The following is a 19942-nucleotide window of genomic DNA, read 5'->3' on the forward strand; positions in this document are numbered from 1 at the left end:
GAATTAGAATCAAGACAGAGATTCTGACATTCAAGAGTTGAGGAAATCATTAGAAAAAAAATGGTCATTAAATGAAACTGTTCTTAAAATTTCTTAAAAAGCTGCCACAAAAATTTCTATGCTAGAAATACCATATAACGGGGTGAAGATATTTAGAGACTGCAAAGTACTAATAGGATGCAATTGCAACTCATTTTCATCACTTACTCAAAGAGCAGAAGCTCAGACACTGAGTGTTCAGCACAATTCAGCACAATAGTGTTCAGTACTCTACCTAAGCTAATTCTATTGCTGTTTACATTTTGAAGGTGCCTTTCATTACATTATAGTGGGTTATAAAAATAAGGATTACCATAACAGTAGATATGTTTAATGAGAATATATTTATGACTGAGAGGGTAGGAAATATTAGAAATAAGACCAAGTTAAATGTAGTATTTTAGATTTAATTATTCTCACTACTAAGATTGTGCTTTGCAGATCCTTCTATTACCTAGTGCAAGCTTTTCTTCCTAGACTTTCTTTAAACAAAACTGCATCTTGCAATTACCCTGTAAAATATTAACAGGACACAATATGTAATATTTTCCCTAAAATCCTGTGAGGATGAAATATTTGGAAGATTATTTGGAGAAGCAGTGGATGGCACTGTTGGGCTACAATTATAAGGCTGTAGATGAAAATCTTATATTGCTACACTTAAAAAAAAAGACAGATTTTTGTGATTCCTTCGGGCACTCAATTCAGATATAAACTCATTCAAAGTACACTGGAGATTTCACAATCAATGTGGAAGTTAGTTCATATACTGAAAGGAAGTTGTGTAATAGGAGAAGTATTATTTTAGGTGCTTCAAGTGAAGCAGAATGTTTGTCTCACATGGTAGATTAAAGAACAAAGAGGACTTACTTGCCAAATGGAAGCATTGTTATAGAGTAATTTAATGATTGCATACATATTCTTAAAATGGTCACCACTGAACATCAAGTAACATATGTGTGTTTTCTGCCCATAAAGTGGATGCTATTTCTTAAAACTGCTCACAATTAATGGTCAACTTGTATATACTTACAGGCTAAAATAAGTGTGCATGAATGGGGTGAGGGAACAGGGTTTCCTTTTAGTCAAGGGCTTTCATTCTTCAGTTTCTCTTATGTATTTATACCTAAGATATTACTTAAATATCAGTTTGGGAAATTATCTTAGATAAGGGTCATCACCTGTATTTCCCCAGAGCAACATATTTTATGAAATTGTGTGTGTGCGTGGCTAATTAGTGCATTAACTAAAGGGGGGGAAAAAAGGATAGAAAATATTGTCTTGGCTTATGCAGTCACAACAAACTCAACTTCAGTATTAATAAATATACCAAACATGAGCAAATTGATATTAGAACTGGTTTATACCTGTTCAACATCTTAATTAATGATCTGACTGATGAGGCAGAGAGTTCCCTCAGCAAGTTTGCACATGACATGAAACTGGGAGGAGTGGCTGATATGCCAGAGGGTCATGCTGCCAATCCAGAGGAATCTCAACAGGCTGGAAAACTGGGCTGACAGGAACCTCATGATGTTCAACAAGAAGTGGTAAGTCCTGTATCTGGGGAAGAGCAACCCCAGGCTCCAGTATATGCTGGGGGTCCCCCAGCTGGAAAGCAGCTCTCCAGAAAGGAGCTGGGAGTCCTTATGGACACCAGGTTGAACATGAGCCAGCAATGATGAATGGTAACCTTGGCTGCATCAGACAAAGTGTTGCCAGTAGGTTGAGGAAGGTCATCCTTCTCTGCTAAGCTCTGGTGAGGCCACACCTGGAGTGCTGCATTCAGTTCTAGGCTTCCCAGTACAAGAGAGACATAGATATTCTTTTACACTTACTTTTACTACTAAACTGATCCAGATATTCTGTAGATATTCTTTGTTTATCTCGGAAAGATAAGGCTCAAGAGGGCCATAGAGCTGTTGGTTTTCATTATTTCCAAGGATGGAGACCACACAACTTCTTTGGACAACCTGTCCATTGTTTGTCCACCATGACATTAAAAATAATTTTTATGCCTGTTGCCTTTTGTCCTGTCACTAGCGATCAACAGATATCTGGATCAGTTTATAAGTAAAAGTAAATGTTAAAGAATCCAACAAAAGGATCTAGAAACTCAACCCGGACAGTAAGGCTGTTCATGTAGACATAGTATAAGAAAACAATATTTCATAGACAAAACTGAAAGTATAATTTGGTCTTTAATCTCTTAGATGGTACATACAGAATGCTCTCACTGCAGATACACTTAGAAAAGTAACTGCGTTTAATGTATTTAGTGGGCCTGCTAGCAAAACTATGATAAGAGATGATCCAGTGTCAGTTATCTTCAACTTGCTTTCAGTTTGGAATCAGTTAATGAAAAAATATATTTCTTTCTTATAGATGATTCTGAAATCAGTGTTATTGAAATTGTTCTGGAAATACATTAGGCATTTTCAATAAGCACAGAAAAAAGACAGGGTGAAGACAATGAAGTCTGAGATCTTTATGACTGAGAAAAAGTAAACTAACTTTTTCAGATATATAAAATTATGCAGTAAGTTTGACAGAAAGTCTTGAATTTACTGTAACAACAGTGGTATTTTCACTGACAAAAGACACTTCTATGTTATTAGCAATGTCATTAGTGTCAACAATCTAATAAATCAAAGTGTAAAACTTAAAATGCAGGAGGGAAATGAAGACTAGCTTCTAGGTGGACATTCAGACTTCCTAGAATAACGTGTTTGATTTTACAACACAGTTTCTGAACAGAGATGATGAAATTGAGCATCTCCGGTTCATGGACATTATGATTTCTTCAAATGTCTTATCAGGTGAAATTGTCAGGCAAATTTCTTTGCAAAACACTGAGTTAACTTTCTAGAACAACATTTGGTGCATACCAAATGAAACTAGCTTCTTAACAGTTTCTCTGGACACTCCTCCCTCGATCGTCTTCTAATACTGTCTGTAGAAGGTAGGGAGCCCAGCAGTTCATGAGACAGAACTTGGAAGCTGTGGGAATCAACTGCTTTGGACTTCTCAGCACTGAGGGGTTGCTCTAGAGCTAGAGTTTCTGAAAGTTCATCTCGAGACATTTCTCTAACATTGAGGACCTCAAAATAATTGATTCTTCCTTTAGGGTCCCTGAGACACTCAGATACTTCATTCTGAAGAGTATGGGTTTGAGTATGGGTTCCCATGTATTTCAGCTCCCCAGTTTCATAGCAGGGAACTCACACAGACTTTCTTTTAAGGTAGCACTTGTTTGAAGCTAAATGTTCTGGGAATTTAAGTCCTTCAGAAGCCTGAAGGAATCTTTGATGGTCCATTAAAATTCATCTGCCATCATGAAAACAGATTTCAGATTTACAAATATTCCAATGTTTCTGAACATTTCAGTTTCCAAACCTGATGCTTTTTAATTCTGCTTGTGTAATGAGACCATATTTCTGATAATAAGCACACACAGTATTTTGGTGAAGCTTACAACACTAAAGACAAGTCCCAGAAGGAGCCATCTGCAGTCTGCTTCAGCTAGAACTGCCCTTGAAATAAGATTGCTGATTAGATGCCCAAACACATAGTGGAATAAGTATCTTAAAATATGCAAGTTCAAAAGCCATATGTGGCTATATTGCACATATAAAACATATGTAGCTTTATTTCAAAACCTGAACGTATTACATATTACATTACGAAGGCCTTTTTTTTTTTCCATTCTAAGCATTTAGGATCTGTCATGATAATCAGCTTAATAGGCTAAATATTCTCGAGCACAGACACTAGATATATTTGACCAGCTTACACATGTTTGTTTAGAACACGGGCACTGAGTTCATGTCCATTTTCTCCAGTGTAGTCTAGAAAATGTGGCCTTTTTTGTACTCCATCTATATACAAATTTTTTGTAGATCACAATCTTTAAAGACTGAAGGATCAAAGCTTAATAAAGTAACTACTTTGCTCTTAAGTTGACCTTTGTGGACCTGTATTCTGTCTTACTGGCAGGGTGGTACAGTAGTGTCTCTTCTATACTAATCTCCAATGACTGTAAACTGTTAAGGTGATTAACTCGAAGAGACAGTTCTTTCACCACATGTACAGAAGACTTGTGGGTCATATCTGCATATTTCACGTATCTACTGCAGTAAAATTTGGGGAGGAAAAGTAGAGTTTATAATAATTTATACAATCTTTTCTGTTTTCTTTCTTTCTTTTCAGGCTACAATTTAATCAATTATATTGAAATTCAATCTAAACTTAGAATAAGAACTGTTTAAGTTACTGACACTACAAAATTAAAACTCTACTAAAAATTTCCAGGTAGTTAAAAATCCCATTACAGTTTGCACTTTGATACTGCAGTAAGTAGCATCCTTTTAGCATCACAAAAGGAAGAAATGAATCTATATTTCGATTCAAGTAAGAATTTAACTAAAGTGAAAGGGCACAGCAGATACAATGCTGAACTAATTATGCCTTCATTTTAAATCTGGGTATGAAAGTAATTTTAAGAGATTGCAAACAAATCCAATGCCTAATATAAAATTCTTAGAAGTGGAGCAGACTAATCTCAAAGGAGAATGTTGCTATGACTCTGACATACATACAGTCTCTAAGGACAGCTAAGTATATAGCCATAAGAATAAACTATAATTTTTCTCACAGTTTTATACAGCCATAGAAATACGTCATAATTTCTCATTGAAATATTTTTTACTTGTCAGGTACTTTGAACATATATTCATATGTATGCATATGCACACACATATACAAATATGTACGCATATTTTATTTTATAAAAGATGGACATCCAAACATGCATACAGAGTTGACTAACAGACTGTAGTTACATAGAAACTTCACTGTAGCAGAATTTTTTTGAGATAATATTATTTTCCAGGAGTAGATAACATAGCATGTTTCCTACAGAAAGAAGTCACTATTAGCTAAAATAACATTTTTTTAAGCATTTCAAGGTAGAATTTAACCTTTTTTATTACTTCTTTAAAACAAACATGTAGATCATAGACATAGTTTTAATTTCCAAGACTCTTCTATTCCTTGATGATAGTAAATATTATATAATTACAGTATCCATACATCCAACATTGACTCTGATTTAATACTAGAGTAGCTGTAAAGCACTTTTTTGTTTATCAAGGTCATATCTTTATGGCTGCACAAGCTCAGATAAATCAGGTGTTAAGCAGGCGCATCTCCAAGGAATCTCGAAATTCTCTCATCTGCAACCCTCAGCCTATCTTATTATTTACTGCCAAAGAAATGACTGATTAATTTTGTCATCTTTGCTCTGTGATTTTTGCTCAGCTGAAACTGCCTGCCCTCTTCTGCAATGCCTGATCAGACCTATTTAAGTTGATGCCTTTGATCGTAGACACTGAGAAGCTTGCTGACTTAGGCTTTGACTAAACATTCCTCCATTGCAATATTTATGCACAGAATCCTAAATGATAACTGACAGTCAATGTAGATAACAAAAACTTTTAAGATGTTTTCACTATTTTACTGATACTCAAAATAGCATTACTTGTACTAGAGGTATCAGTCAAGATGAAAAAGTGAAACAAAAGCCAAACAAATTTTGCTTTGATGAATACTTTATTTCTCAGAAACAAAGTATCTGAGGTCAGGAAATAAAATTTGTTACTGGAAAACTATGCAGTATGATTTTTTTTAAAATGCTTTAAATTCTTTCTGTAGTGTGATATGCTCAGTTTTAAAAGCTAGGGGCATTTTACTATCAAACTGTTCCAAACAAAATTACCAAAACAAAGCCAATAAAAAAACCCAGCCACAATGAATGTTAAACCCTATGGAAAAAAAAGAAATCTGCCTCTAGCTCTTTATTAATCACATTCCAACACCAGAGGCTAAAAGTACATCAAACTGCACCAAATCCTTTTCACATGACAACCTCATAAATTATTCAACTCATTAGTAACACCAAGAGGCATAAAAATAACATCAGTGTTAAGGATGTTTTCTTACAGAAAAAGGTCAGCTAAAAGTTTCACTATTAAAATCCAAAAGCTTAAGCCTCTGAAAAGTAAGTACATCTAGCTAGAAACCATGAATTATAACTTTAATGCATGCTGGTTTAAAATTCCATGTTAATTTTAATAGATACGAGTAAAGCTAGAATTATTTATTTTAATTCTGCAAACTTCAGTCTATTGTAATTTTTATTCACCACTAAGTTTGATGTGCACCACCTGTGTACACACCTGAGCTTTAATCTTCCTGTATGCTGAATGCACTAACAGGTGTTATATAAAGTCTGTGCTTTTGATGATTCTTTGCCTTTCAAAAGCAGCACAGAAATTAGCCCAGTTTTGTACCTGCCTCTCATAAAATCTCTATTTTGATGTTTTAGAACATTGTGGAGAAAATAACCCTTTGTCAAATATGAAATACTACATACCGCTGGGGGAAATGGCTTCCTTAACCCAACTCGTGAGCAGTTTATGACTTGAAGTCCTGCACATGATAGCCTTCGTGTTTAAATAAGTATTAAGTTACACTTGCTAGTATACCTGCACACACAGATATTAATTCATATGTATAAGCTTGTTTGAATCCCAACTATTTGCTTCAACAACTGCAAAGTTGGTGAAATATGTAGGTCACACAGAATTAGCTTTATATCTATCATATTCAGAACTTCCGGCAACATTAGCCTTTGGTTACACATCAGCTGAAAGGTTCAACTTGCTTTGTGAATGATTACTTCCATTTTTTACTCCTAAATGCTAACAAATCATAGCATTTTCTATTCAGCATTACAGATTAAAAAAAAAAAATACAGAAAACCATCTTAACATTCTTTAAAAAACTTCTGTCTTTGATATGTTAGGGAGGTTCGCCAGCTCAAACATAACAAATAAATTTGCTTTAGATTTTTTGAGTATTCAGACTCAGTCTGCTGTACAGAAGTCACTAACATATGAACTTGTAGATGATATAAGGGAACTTGTAAGCATGTTCCTTCTTCCTCTTTTATACTTCACCTACATCTCCATGAAAATCAAACATCATCTAATTCTTCAGTTCCTAGACTGAAGCTTCTATGTAGTCAGTTCACTACTCAAATCACAAGTTATCCTTAAAAATAATTATTTTAAACTCGTTCTTACACATTTCATGATTTGGAGGAAAAAACATACTTTTGTCTGAAATTATGCATGCCAGGATAAAAATTCTGATATTTTTAAATTCCTCATTCATGAAAGGTCTCCAGTGGAACTGTTATGACACATTAGTTTGATGACCTAAAAGTTTTGTTCAGTCACTCTGGAGAGTCAAGTTAGTTGCTTTTACCAGTGTCTCAAAATTAGTGTCTGGGAACGCTAGAGAAGTATTATGTGAATCCCTTGGGGATTAGAGAATTTAACAGCCCACAAGCTCAAGCCTTCTGGTTCATTACAGCGTAAGAATTGAAAGAATCGCTTTTCTAAGAATATGTTGTCCTAGGAATTCTCAGTACTGCCACTAGAAAAGAAGGGACATGATTCTCAGGGATTCATGGACATCAAGAAAACATCATGAGCTATATATTTAAGCATGAGCTAATACTGACCATATTCCACGGCAGCTTTTAGGAGAGCATCAGCATGAGTAGACCCAAAAGCATTGCGAACAAATCGCCTCCGTCGGCGCAAATCATCTTCCCAGTAATCCAAGCGCCAGAAGTCATGCAGTTGGCTAGAAAATAAAGAACACACACATCAGCACCTACCATGGCTTGAACTGTATTTACACACATTACAGTATAATTTCACTGCTGCTTTTCCATTTTGGGTATACAATCTTTTAAAACCATTTATTACTAAAACTTACAATATTCTAGCATTTCTTTACATGCATTTACATGTTATAAGCCCCAGTACTGCCTGTCTCAAAATGCTCTGCCCGCTGCTAAAAACATTAATCACACTGAGCCCATTAACAAATGCAGCATCAAATTACAAGTATTAATGGCACAGCTTGCTTTCTTTTACAGTGTTTTTAACAAGGCTAGTAAATCATAGAATGGACCTCAGTGCAAACAGTTTGCAATTTAATGACTATGGTCCCTTAGCAGACTGAACTTAGAAGTATAAAATATTGCCCACTTGAATTTTGTGAACTATGATTAAACTAATGTGCTGAAATATTCATTGAAATAATTCCCTACTGCCCCTAGCAACCTGAGAAAATTGCAATTTTATTCATTATTAATAACACTGAATTAGAGCAGAAAAAAAGTTCCACCATGTGGTAATTGTCTTGGTAAATTATTATTCCAGCTCTAACAGAGTACTAGGACGATTTTATAGCTTCCAGCTAATACAAGCCATTAAGAACCATGGCCATCTTTGTGTTACATTGCCTTTTATATTAAGAAGTATATTAAACTCCTGTAGAGTGATACAAACCATTGTTAATCTATATTAAAGTCAAAACATACACATGTATAATCATCTGGTATTTGACTTTTGTTCTAACAAAATGACCAGCTCCACTTTAAGACGACTTCTTGATCTTATCAACACAAACCTTCTGGATGTTTTTATAAGATATTTCGGCAAAGCTGTATTTTAAACCAACATTTTAAACATGTTTTGGATCACCCAAAATGTTTGTGGATGCATCCTTATCATCAAACTCATAATTAAACACTATATCCTTAAAATTATTCTGCAGATCATGACCTTGCAGACCGTAACTATGGAACCACTGCTTTGAACCAGTCATTTTCAATCTATCTGCAATATTGAAATACTCTGGAGGTACATGGTCAAAAGGCAAATTAAAAAAAAAAAAGATAAGATAAAAGTTTTTTGCTCATGAATAAGGGCTATATCTTTGCTGGATTTTTCTAGATATTACTTCAGCCACTGTTTTCTATATAGCCTTAATTTTGAGAAGCTATGTGCTGGTAGCCACTTCCAGAGGAAAGGAAGAAATATGTTAAGGTAGAACAGACCTTTTCTTTTTTTACAGTCCAGTTAACCACTTTTTTTAATGCTTTCATGAGTTATTGTCCAACTTTACCACTAATGAGACCTGGATCAGTTCTGGAGGGCAGAGCACCAAGAGGAGTGGATCTAGCAGCCTAACTTCCAGCCACTTACAAACTTTCAGATGCAGCACACCATAATTTTTAGTCAACGTTGGTGGCTTTTGCATTCTGAAGGGCATTTTCACTATATGCTTCTTGAGTTTGTGTGAAGGCCCTACTTTCATTGCTGCCTTGCCGAACAGGCCTTTTACTTATTTAAAAGCAGTGAGGAGGAAACTTCAGGAGTTCAGCGGGAGCTGCTTCCTCTCTGAGAGCAATTCAGAGCACCTTATGTAAAGCTGAAGCAGTGCCTCTGAGCTCCCAGGTGAGAAGATGCAGCATAAATGGCCTAGCCTGTGTCCTATAGAACTATCTTGCCATCTTGAGTACCAATTATCTTTGACAGGTAAAATAGCTTACTTTGGTTTTGTGTTATAATACAGTTTTTTCCTCACAGATGTGTTAGTCTTAAGTATGAGTTCATCATTTCTCCTCCTAGGCTGAGTACTGAGTAATTTTATTGTGACTGTTAAATCCTCTTGACTCTGATGTCATATGAATAAAAAAATGGGCAGACAACTGCCCCATGCTTTAAAAGGCAAAGCTGAAAGTCTCCTTGTGCACTCTCTGTCTGTATTTTAAACTGATGATATCAAAGATAATACTAAAGGCTTCTTATCATAGTGATTTTTTTGAAAGGCAAGAAACTTTCCCTTTTTATTTCCATTTAAGAGTAAGTCATAATGGAACAGGAGTACAGATACTAATGAAACTCTTTTGAACACAAGAGTTCTCTGAAATGTCATGTGTCTTGACAGTACTAATAAAAAAGACTCTTAGGTTGATAAGAATGATACAACTATGTAAGAAAACATTTTTATGAAATTAAGAAATATTCAAAGACTAAAAAAACTACATTTTTAATTTGTTCTGTGTTTAATCTGATAACCCATTACTTTGACCAATCAGTATGAAGAATACTGTATATTCTCAGCTGAAAGTAAATGAGATTTTAAAGCCATTATTTTAATGGAGTACTAAGTATAGAAGTAATGAAATTGTCAGAGGATTAATTCTATTTGAAGTTTGAAATGCATAATAATAGTGCAAAATTAAAATTTTGAGAAAACAGAACACAAACATTCCTAATCACAAATTATATATATGGCTTTTTAAAACAGAATGGAAATTTCTTCCCACAGTTTTCTATAGAAGTCTATCCTACAATGTTATTACATACTTCCAGATACTAGAAGATGGTATCTCAACCCTAAAGAAAAGGTCTCTGAATCTTAACTAGTTACTCTAAGATTTATTTTTGACTCTTTGAGCAACATCTTTAATAAAAAGACAAGATACTTTTCCTACATTGTTTTAGAAAGAGAGCAGACACCTGAAAAACTGATGGCTATACTTACAGGAAGTTTTGAGTGGTTGAGTTTCATCATCTGCATTATAGACAGAAAAATTTGTGCGATTTTCCTAAAAAGTTACATTATTACATCTCTGGATTAGATAAAAAATACTAGTAAGTACAAGACTGTAGCCTCAAGTTCCAGCCTAAAACTAAGAATTTAGCCTGCCTTAAAAGCGCAGTGCTATGGACTGAATCAGTGATAAATTGTCTAGCCCATAAACTACAGCGCTTCAGAAATACTTATATTCTAATCCTGTGGATATTATTTAGGCTTTAAGATTTTTCAGGACTTTAGGTAGCTTCTAGGTAGTTCTAAATGATGGCTGTAAATCAGCAGAACTACATTTCTTATTATGTACTAGGCACAAGTCAGTCCTAGAAGAGAGCACGTCTGCAAATCACCCATATCTCTTTCTGCTACAATTCATTTTTCCTAGAAGTGACTTGACTAAATCAAGTAATTTTAGTAATTTATTTCTGTGACAAGTACAATATTTCAATAAGCTTTACTTTACTTAATAATGTATATTATTAATAATCCTTATTTCTACAGCCAACTAGATTATATGTAATTTCTCATTGCTCCATATCTTATACCAGTTAAGTGACATTTTGAATCAGGCTTGTTTGAATGAAGAAGTGCATATTAAGCACACTGTAATGAATTTTTTTTTTAAGAACTAAAAGTTTATAGCATCATTCATGAGCTATTTCTACAGACTTTAGAAAAGAAAAAAGAAATATATCTATATGCCTTCAACTGAACAGTTATTTAAAATGCACCCTAAAACACAAGGAAGTCCACATCATGAGTTTAACTGTCCGGATATTTTCATTATAAACCATAGTATCATCCAATATAAACCTTTCTCATCATAATGAGGACTGGCATAAAAATAGTTATATTACAAGGTTACTAACAATGAAAAATTTTATTTGGAACAGTGTGCATGCAGCAATTTAATCCCAAATTTCAGATGTGCAGTATTTCATGTAGTTAATACAAAGAAAGTACATGTTTTAATGGAACAAAGTCTATTTTATTACAGTTACTGGAGGGTTACAAATTCTGTTTCACTGCCACTGTCATCATCAGTTGCTCGATGTATATGTTCTCCTCCTTCAAACAACATTTTTCTTGTTAAAGGCCAGCACAGGATGGAAAGGCAAAGTGGTGTTAGGTAGTCAAGGTGGACTTCGACAAGTTAGAGCAAACAGCTTTGAAGTCTCCCAAGTGTTCTAAACCTCAGATCTGCCCAGAATTCTGCACAATAATCTTACAGTAATACCAAACAACTCTTCCATATATTTAGGGACAAAGATTATCGAGATAGACTAAAGTGTTTCAGATAGCTCAACTACCCTCTTGGAGGAGAAATTGTGAAGAGCTCTGCCATCAAAACAACTAAGAGGAATGTCAGCAAAGTTCTTCCTACCTTTTCACAACATCTCCATAGCTTGAATATTTAAAAGACAACTTTTGAAAAGATTTTCTGCTAACTCCTATGGCCATTGCTGCAGTGAAGTGTATGGGAATGGTTTGTTTCTTTAACTTATGAATACTAACTCTCCTAAACAGCAGGTCTTTGTCCACCCTGTGGGCAGTCAGCATCCGTGACAGCAGCTTCATGGCTGTAAAACCCAGTCCCTGTTCATGTACAAATGCAGTTTGCTATATGTCACTTATAGCTACAGCAACTAGAGGCAAATATGAACAGTGCAGAGTAGCAGCACAAATGTCTATAAAAGATCCTCAGACTGCAGCCCAAAGGACGGGCTGCCAGATGGAAGAGATTAAGTTTGAGTATGTTAATGAAGAGGAACAAGCCTGCAGGCATGGGGGGGAGGGGAAAAAGTTGTTTTGAAAAAGAGGTGGGTCACAGAACTGGAAGGATCTCAGAGAATCCATAGTCTTTGTAATACTGGGAAACCACATAGAATAGGCAAGGAATTGATGACCTATAATTTCAAGAATTAGTCCTGGTTGCTTTTTATGTTACATATTTTGAAAAGGAAAAATAATTCTTGTCACAGCATGAAATTCTGTGTTTTGGAAATGAGAAAAATAAAGTATATTTGGAAAGTATACAGCATTTCCCTAAGATAACATAAAGACCAGAAAATCTGTGACATTAAAAAAAAGTAAGTAAAAGAAAACTTAAACCACAAAAAATACAAATTATTACTTATCCAATATTTGTAACAGTTAAAAAGTACAAGCCAATATATAAACCTATATGCCAGAAGATTCAAGTAGCAAAAATCTTCTGTAACAACAAAGGAGCCAACACTGTTCAGAAGTGGTATAGCAATATACAGTCACTGTTTTAGAGTGAAGGTTTTTCTGACTCTGCTTGAATCAGACACAGTATTTGCTGATTTTATCAAGATGATGAGACAAGCATGCAAATATAACATTCCACATTATAATGGCTAAAAGAAAAGCCTTGTTGTACATCAATAGAAACAAATATCAGAAACATCAATGAACGTAATAGTTACTCCAGTAGTTACTCCACACACACACATTAAAAGATTTTTTAAGTTACAAAAATTACAGAGCTACATTTTTCTTTTTTTCCAAAGGGTATGCTAGAGAATCCCAGAATAAAAACTAGAAATACTGAAAAATAAGAATAATACCAAACAAATAAAATTCAGAATTTTCAGGGGAGATGAGAGGTATTTTTGTACCTCATTTTTAGAGCTGCCAAAACGTGAAAAATTAAAATGAGAAGATACATCAGACAGAAATGACTGGTGGAATTTGAGGAGAAATGTAGATGAAGTCAGAGCCCGAAAAATGAAAAAAGGATTTGATAGAAAAGTCTAGAGTTAGGCAGTGAGGAATTAGAAAAGTTACAGGGGCCAACCAACAGATAACATTAATTGGAATAATTACACTGGAGCAGGAATGGAACAGAAGGACAGATTAAAAGATTTCTTCTAGGAATATTTTTCATCATCTGGGAAATGGAAAACCATAAAAGGTTTTTGCAATTATTGAATGGTGAAGAAAAAGCAGCTCTGAGCAGGAAAAAATGGAGAAGTAGTAAAGAAATAGAAATGTGAGAAGAAATCCAGTGACCATGGAAACTAGTGGAAGAGAAACAAATGTGGAAATGGATGGGAAGAGAAATAAATCCATGTCAATCATGGATGGATAAATGGAGGAATAGTGGGTTATCAAGAATACCTGTTAGATATTCTATAATATTTTGAGACTTGTGAATTTGAGCTAGTTTTGTTTAAGGCAATGAACTTTAGAAATCTGTGAAGTTTCGGGCTGATCTGTGGGTTCTGTGATTACTTTATGAACAGAAAAAGGGGGAAATAGTTCATTTCAACACAATTAATAATATATGCAGCACAAGTTACCAGCAGATTACATACCAGTTGACCCACAGGTTTCCTTGAGGAGATTGTGGGATAGCTAAAGTTTTTAAAAGAGGAAATAAAAAGTTTTGAATTGTTTACACCTGTGAAGGATGGCTGCAATTCATAAACCTGCAAACTTTTACAGAGATTGGTATTTGTGTGTTGTTGCTTTGCGAGGTTCAGGTGGAGGAGAAGGGTTTCCATGTGGACTTCGAAATAAGGGTGAAAGAGAGCACAGAGGAACTCAAAGTAACAGCAAATACTACCACAGATCATCAGAATAGGAGCAGCGGAGTCACCTTTGAAAAGCAGAAGGAAAACTGCCGACACAGATTCTCTCCTATGATTATGTTACTAATGGTCTTGCATTAATAATGAAGGACAAAGCTGAGAGAACAGAGAATTGGCTATAAATGAAAAGAGAGCAAAAAATATCAGAAGATGACTATCGATTAGACATCCACCAAATTCATGGAGAGGAATTTTCTAAGAACTGTTTTAAAGGGTAACATCCTTGCCAGAAAAGACAGTGTGTTTTATACAGCTTTTATTTTCTTCTTAAGGGACTGGGAAAAGGTATAGTTAATACACATTCTTAATGAAACTCTCCAGCTCCAGAAACTTCTGTGACTTAATTTTTGGTGAAAAAATTGAGGACACTGAAGCTCAAAAGACAAAAAGTAGAAAGAGAAAGCTGCAAACAGAAATCCCTCCATTCGTATTAATCTTCAGTTAGAGGAGATGTTAGAAAGGAGAATAATGTCAGTAGATGTGAAAGGGAGGCTGTGACAATAAGGATGTTTCTTTTAGCTATACTAGTACTTAAACCACAAACTTATAAGGCAGTTAATTCCTGAGATTGTGGCTTTTAGTATATTACATAGAGTCTGAAGGAACAAACTGATAACGAATATACAAACAAACAAGGACTAACAATTTACTGATTGCCTAGATTAATTATAAAGCTTAGAATGAGATGTTAAATCTGGAATGGCTGATATATTATTAAATAGTAGTAAACTTATACCAAGAAGCAGTAGTTCTAGGGAAATAAGACTAACCATGCATAAAGCTATATGCTTCGTAACAAAATATCAGTAACAACTGAATGAAACTGCACCAAATTCTAGGAATAATAAATTGTACTCCTAGAAACACTAAAATGAAGTAAATTTTAAGGTTAAAATTAAGACATACTGTCTTAAAAAAAAAAAAAAGAGAAAGTGGTTGGAACAATATGCTGTGGCTTAACTCAGATGTCTGATTTGGAACCTTTATTCTATTTCAGAATGTGTTACCATCACTCCAAAATAAGAAGAAACAAACCCCCCAAAGCCCAAAAAGCCATTTTATAGTTTCAGATAAATGAAAATTTGGGTAAAATTCACTTTTGGAAAATACCTTGAAAGAACATAAGAGTGCTTTAGAATATTTTTATTTTTAATACTTTTTTATGTCATGCTATCTCAGCACAATGGGCACTTAGTAAGATTTCATAAGTACTGCCATGATGCCATAGTATAACAAACTCCAAGATGGAATAAATAGTGCATTGGGGTTGCCTCTGCCTTTCTTAAATGACTGCAAAAAAGAGACAGATAGAATAGCTTAGACTAGAAGCATAATTGTAAATGGCTAAAATTAAGTACAATGTATTCTATGCTAAATGTGCAGCTTTTCTTATTCAAAATGTAGAAATATCTCACAGGTTCACTGACACAAAACTTGATCTAGCAAATTATCACCCAATTTAAAAAAAAAAATCTTTTTACTTTATATTTTGAGTACTGAGTTTGTTATCACATCTGAAATAGGCACCATGACATTAGCATACACACTCCTGCTGTTAGAAAATACAACATGAAAATAAAAAATTTGGAGAACTTATTAATTTAGAAAAATGAAAGAGAAAAAATTAAGCATTTTTATAGGGAACTTACAACGTCATATTTTTTTACCAGAAGATTTGATCAAAATAATATTTTCTGATTTAAATGGGTTTTAAAACAAAATTTCCATTCAATTCTTCTACTGTTTTTACAAGCATATAACCTGCTGGTAGCAATATTATTTTGTTTCTTAAGCACACTATGTGTCAAATTAAAAAAAAAAAAAAGTATTGTGTGTCTTCTGAACACAGAACCAGAAGTTCTCATGAAATAATATGACTTTCTGTCAAAATTGTCTGGAAAGTATTCTGTGATTTTACAGCTATAATCCATAAAAAATCAGATAAGCATCTCAGAAAATAACTTCTTTATCTTAATTTTAACACAGTGAAATGCTGATTTAATAACTTAAATGGAAAAAGTTTTAGGACAACTATTAATTTTGCCATAAGGATGCTGTTTTTTGAACAAAGTTAACTTTAATAAATACAGTCCTTATGATACTACCTAAAATAATTACAGAATTAAGTTTTGTTTGTTTGGTTGGTTGTTTAAATCAAGTATTCAATTATAGTTCATTCCTTGAGCTTCAAATAAATATTCTTCCAGCAACAACTGTAGACAGGATTCATCTGATAATATAGATCACTACTTCTGTTCAGCTTTTCAACCATGAATATGAAAGTACCCTTGAGTAAGCATAGAGACTCAATTCTGCCAGGGCAAGGTGAACAATGGTTGCAGAAAAACAAAATAAACTGGCGTTATTACCACTGGAAAGGAAGAGAACTCTTTCTTGTAGTTATGTTTTGCCTCTAGTATAGCATTTTGTTGTCTGACTCATTTCCTGCAGAGAAATTAATTAACACACCACCCCCAATCTCAACTCACCCCAAAACAACACCCCCAATCTCAACTCCCCGAAAAACAACACTTGCCTGTATGGGGTCTTGCAGTATTATTTGCTTGGTTCAGCTATAATACCGAAAAGGGAAGACTGAAAGAACAATTTAATTCAAATCTCACAGAGACCCCTCTTCCTTTGCCTCCTGCATGAGTACCAACTACTCTACTTAAGTAGATGATAGGATATTCCTGAGTGGAATGAACACAGCTAGATTCTTTAGGTAGTTCTTTCTACCTTTTCTGAAGAGAAATTAAAAAAACCACCAAAAACCCCAAAATATAACAATCCATTTTCCCATTGAATTCTGAATGACAATAATACCACTGCATTAAGAAACTCCAAAAAACAAAGCCAGAGGTTGGGATCCCTCCCTTGTTTTTAATGTCACCCCCATACAGTCTACATCAGCACAATGCAGAAGTTCTGAGATTTTGAAAATGGTCTGATGAAGGAGGGACGTTTTACAAGAAAAACAATTTACTTTGTATTTCAAGATCTTATCTATCATATTAAAAATATATATAGGGACAGCAGGGTCCTAGCTTCTAAAAAAACATCTGAGCTTTTATGACTTGTCTGCAACTCTAGAAGAGTTAAACAGTAGCTAAAATTTGGTTCAGTTTGGGTTGGTTTGCCTGGGCAACTGAAAAAACAGTTTCCAGATTTCAAAGTAGGCATCCAAAGTAAAAGAGCATGTTGAAGCTCTTGAAAACTTTGCTGCCTCGTTAGCTTACTTAAAGGTCAAACAATAAAGGCTCAGACTTTTAAGTAGGGATAACATATGTGACTGCTGATGAGGATGCTGTCCCAAGTGTCTGCTCCATTCCAGACGCACAGATTAAGGTGTCTGAATTTCTTGTGAAAGAACTCCTGAAGAAGTTACTGAGCATACAAACTACAGTCCAGTTTCAAGACAAACCAGTAATGATTTAAAAAAAAAAATCTAGAGCTCTGCTTTTAACAGAAACAGCACGGTTGAGGTAGACAGCTAGGACTTGTCTCATCAGTTACTCCTGTTTGTAAGTCATGGTTCAAAGGCTGTGGCATCCAGGAATAGAAACTTAGTCTCTCAAAATCTTTAATTAGAAGAAAGAGAAAATGTTTTCGTTAAATATTTTAAAGTGTTATTCTAAAACTAAGACACACAGCTTTATATTTATATATATTCTATTTCTTAAAAATCCATAATGAATTACTGTTTCAAACCTTGATAAATTATTCAAGCTGCAACTGTTTAAAGACAGCTAACTTATAAACCTGGCATTGAGATGAAATAATTAGCTTCCTTCAGGCCTAGAAACAGTAATCAAAATCTAACAAATAAATAATAAAGTTTTACGTAGACAGTTGTTTAATTGACATCATGCAGAGCTGTTTATTAAAATGCAAGTCTAATAATACCCTATTTAAACAGAATGATTATTTTTGCAAAATGCCATTTCAGGTTTGGTAATTGGAAGTATCTGAATTCAAAATTTAGAGAAGTTTCAAGTTTTATGCATCCTGAAAGTTTTTTTGGGACAGATTTCTCTTTCTCATTAGTACCATCCAAAAGTACAGCATAAATTAAGAGAAAGCACACATTTAGCTTTAAACCTAACATTGTTCTTAAGAACTGAAACAAAGACATGCTGGCCCAGTTAGTGGATATGTCTTGCCTAGAGTATAAATAGTTATTCCTATCCCCAAATGCAACTTGTATTGATGAAATAAACACTTGCCAAGTGGCATGGCCATGAATGCTATACAATTTTTAATAGAGACCATGTTTACAATACTATCAAATAAGTACTGAAGTAATCTTAACTTTGATCTTTTTTGTTCCTGGGAATTTTTGTGAGAGCTAAAAAGCTAGCTTGGCAAGTAAATCAAAACTTTTCTATATATACTTTATTTCTGACAGTCAAGAGGTTCTTCAGAAGTATAGAAACAGTCTTCTATAAAACATCCAAAAATATATCAGCATGACCTAATGATTTATTTTGGACTCTGAAAATCTCACAGGAGAAGAAGCAGACATGACCAAAAAAAAAAAAAAGGTGACACCAAGGTACAACTTCCTTGTTTTCTACCTTGAAATAAAATCTCTATTTTTGTGGGTTTCAAAAATCAAGAAAACAAGAATTATATGCTTTAAAGAATTTTTGCATGCAAAGTATTTGACAATCCATTATTCTGGATATACTTTTTAATGTTTTACTTCCTATTAGCTACTTAATCTGTTAGGCAATTCTGTGTGATAGTCAGGAAACACAGCTGGTTTTTCCCTTGTCTGTAGCACAAACTGACACCAGTGGGAAGAGCTGCTAAATCACTCGGAAAGATTATTAATCTTTTATATAGAAAATGAATGTAGAGTTTATTTTCATCTCATGACTTACAGGACTTTTAATTAAATAAATAACTCTAAGTCCTAGAGTAGCTTTTGTCTAGTATATAGACTTTACTTAAGCAACCAAGGCAACATGTGACTAAGTCAGTGAATACACACATCAGGCCTGTACTCTGTGTTGCTCAAGAGCTGTTATTTTTTTCCTAATGTTTAACTGAACTAGCATAAGGCTCCTTGTCCTATCAGCAGAAGACGAAATAGTTAGTTCTTTCCTCTATTTCCTCTATTCTTTCCTATTGTTTTGTCTATGGATATTTATAGAATAAGACCTTCCGTAAGTCTTTCCAAACCATCCAAGTTAAGATGCTTTAGTCATACTCATATAATCATTGATTTGAAGCATCCTTGTCTTTCTGTAGATGTCCTGTAATTTCTGCAGTTAGTGATGTGGTTCCAAACTGCACATACAAACTAAGGTACAAAATATATTGGATCTACTATTGTTCTAATAGCAATATCCTCCCATGGAGCAGTAAAGCTGAATTATGGAAAAGAAATGAACAGATCTTTCTAGTTTAACAGTAACTCTGTCAAAAGTTTCTTGTGGGGTTTTGGGGGGAAAAAAACGGCACGTAAAAAAATGTGTTCCTGTTAAAAGCAAATAAGCATTCTGCTTCAATTTGTCATATCCCTTGTAAAATATATGTAATACTTCCATTATTTAGCTTCAGGGAGAGCTTTGGAAAATGACACTGCACCATCATGTCTACATAAAATGCTATGAAAATACTCTAGTTTTACCTTCCACCACACTTACAACAATGTGTTATGAATTAATTCCTGATATGAGCAATATTATCTCCCAAACAGGCAGTGTAACTCAACAGATCGGTAATGATAAAACCACCGCTAACAACTGCAGTATATC

General features: G+C 34.2%; 1 protein-coding gene across 9 annotated transcripts in view; it reads right to left on the reverse strand.

Moving 5' to 3' along the window:
• NBEA (neurobeachin) overlaps positions 1–19942 on the reverse strand; it is a 473668-nt gene that overhangs the window by 181975 nt on the left and 271751 nt on the right. For all 9 annotated transcript variants that reach the window (XM_051778818.1, XM_051778819.1, XM_051778828.1 and 6 more), the window contains one exon: positions 7628–7752. In XM_051778818.1, coding sequence (XP_051634778.1) covers positions 7628–7752 — 125 coding nt within the window. The remainder of the gene's footprint in view (positions 1–7627; positions 7753–19942) is intronic.

This window comes from Manacus candei, unplaced genomic scaffold (assembly GCF_025592945.1).
Source record: "Manacus candei isolate 608988 ecotype Guabito, Panama unplaced genomic scaffold, ASM2559294v1 h1tg000014l, whole genome shotgun sequence".
Taxonomy (NCBI): Eukaryota; Metazoa; Chordata; class Aves; order Passeriformes; family Pipridae; genus Manacus; species Manacus candei.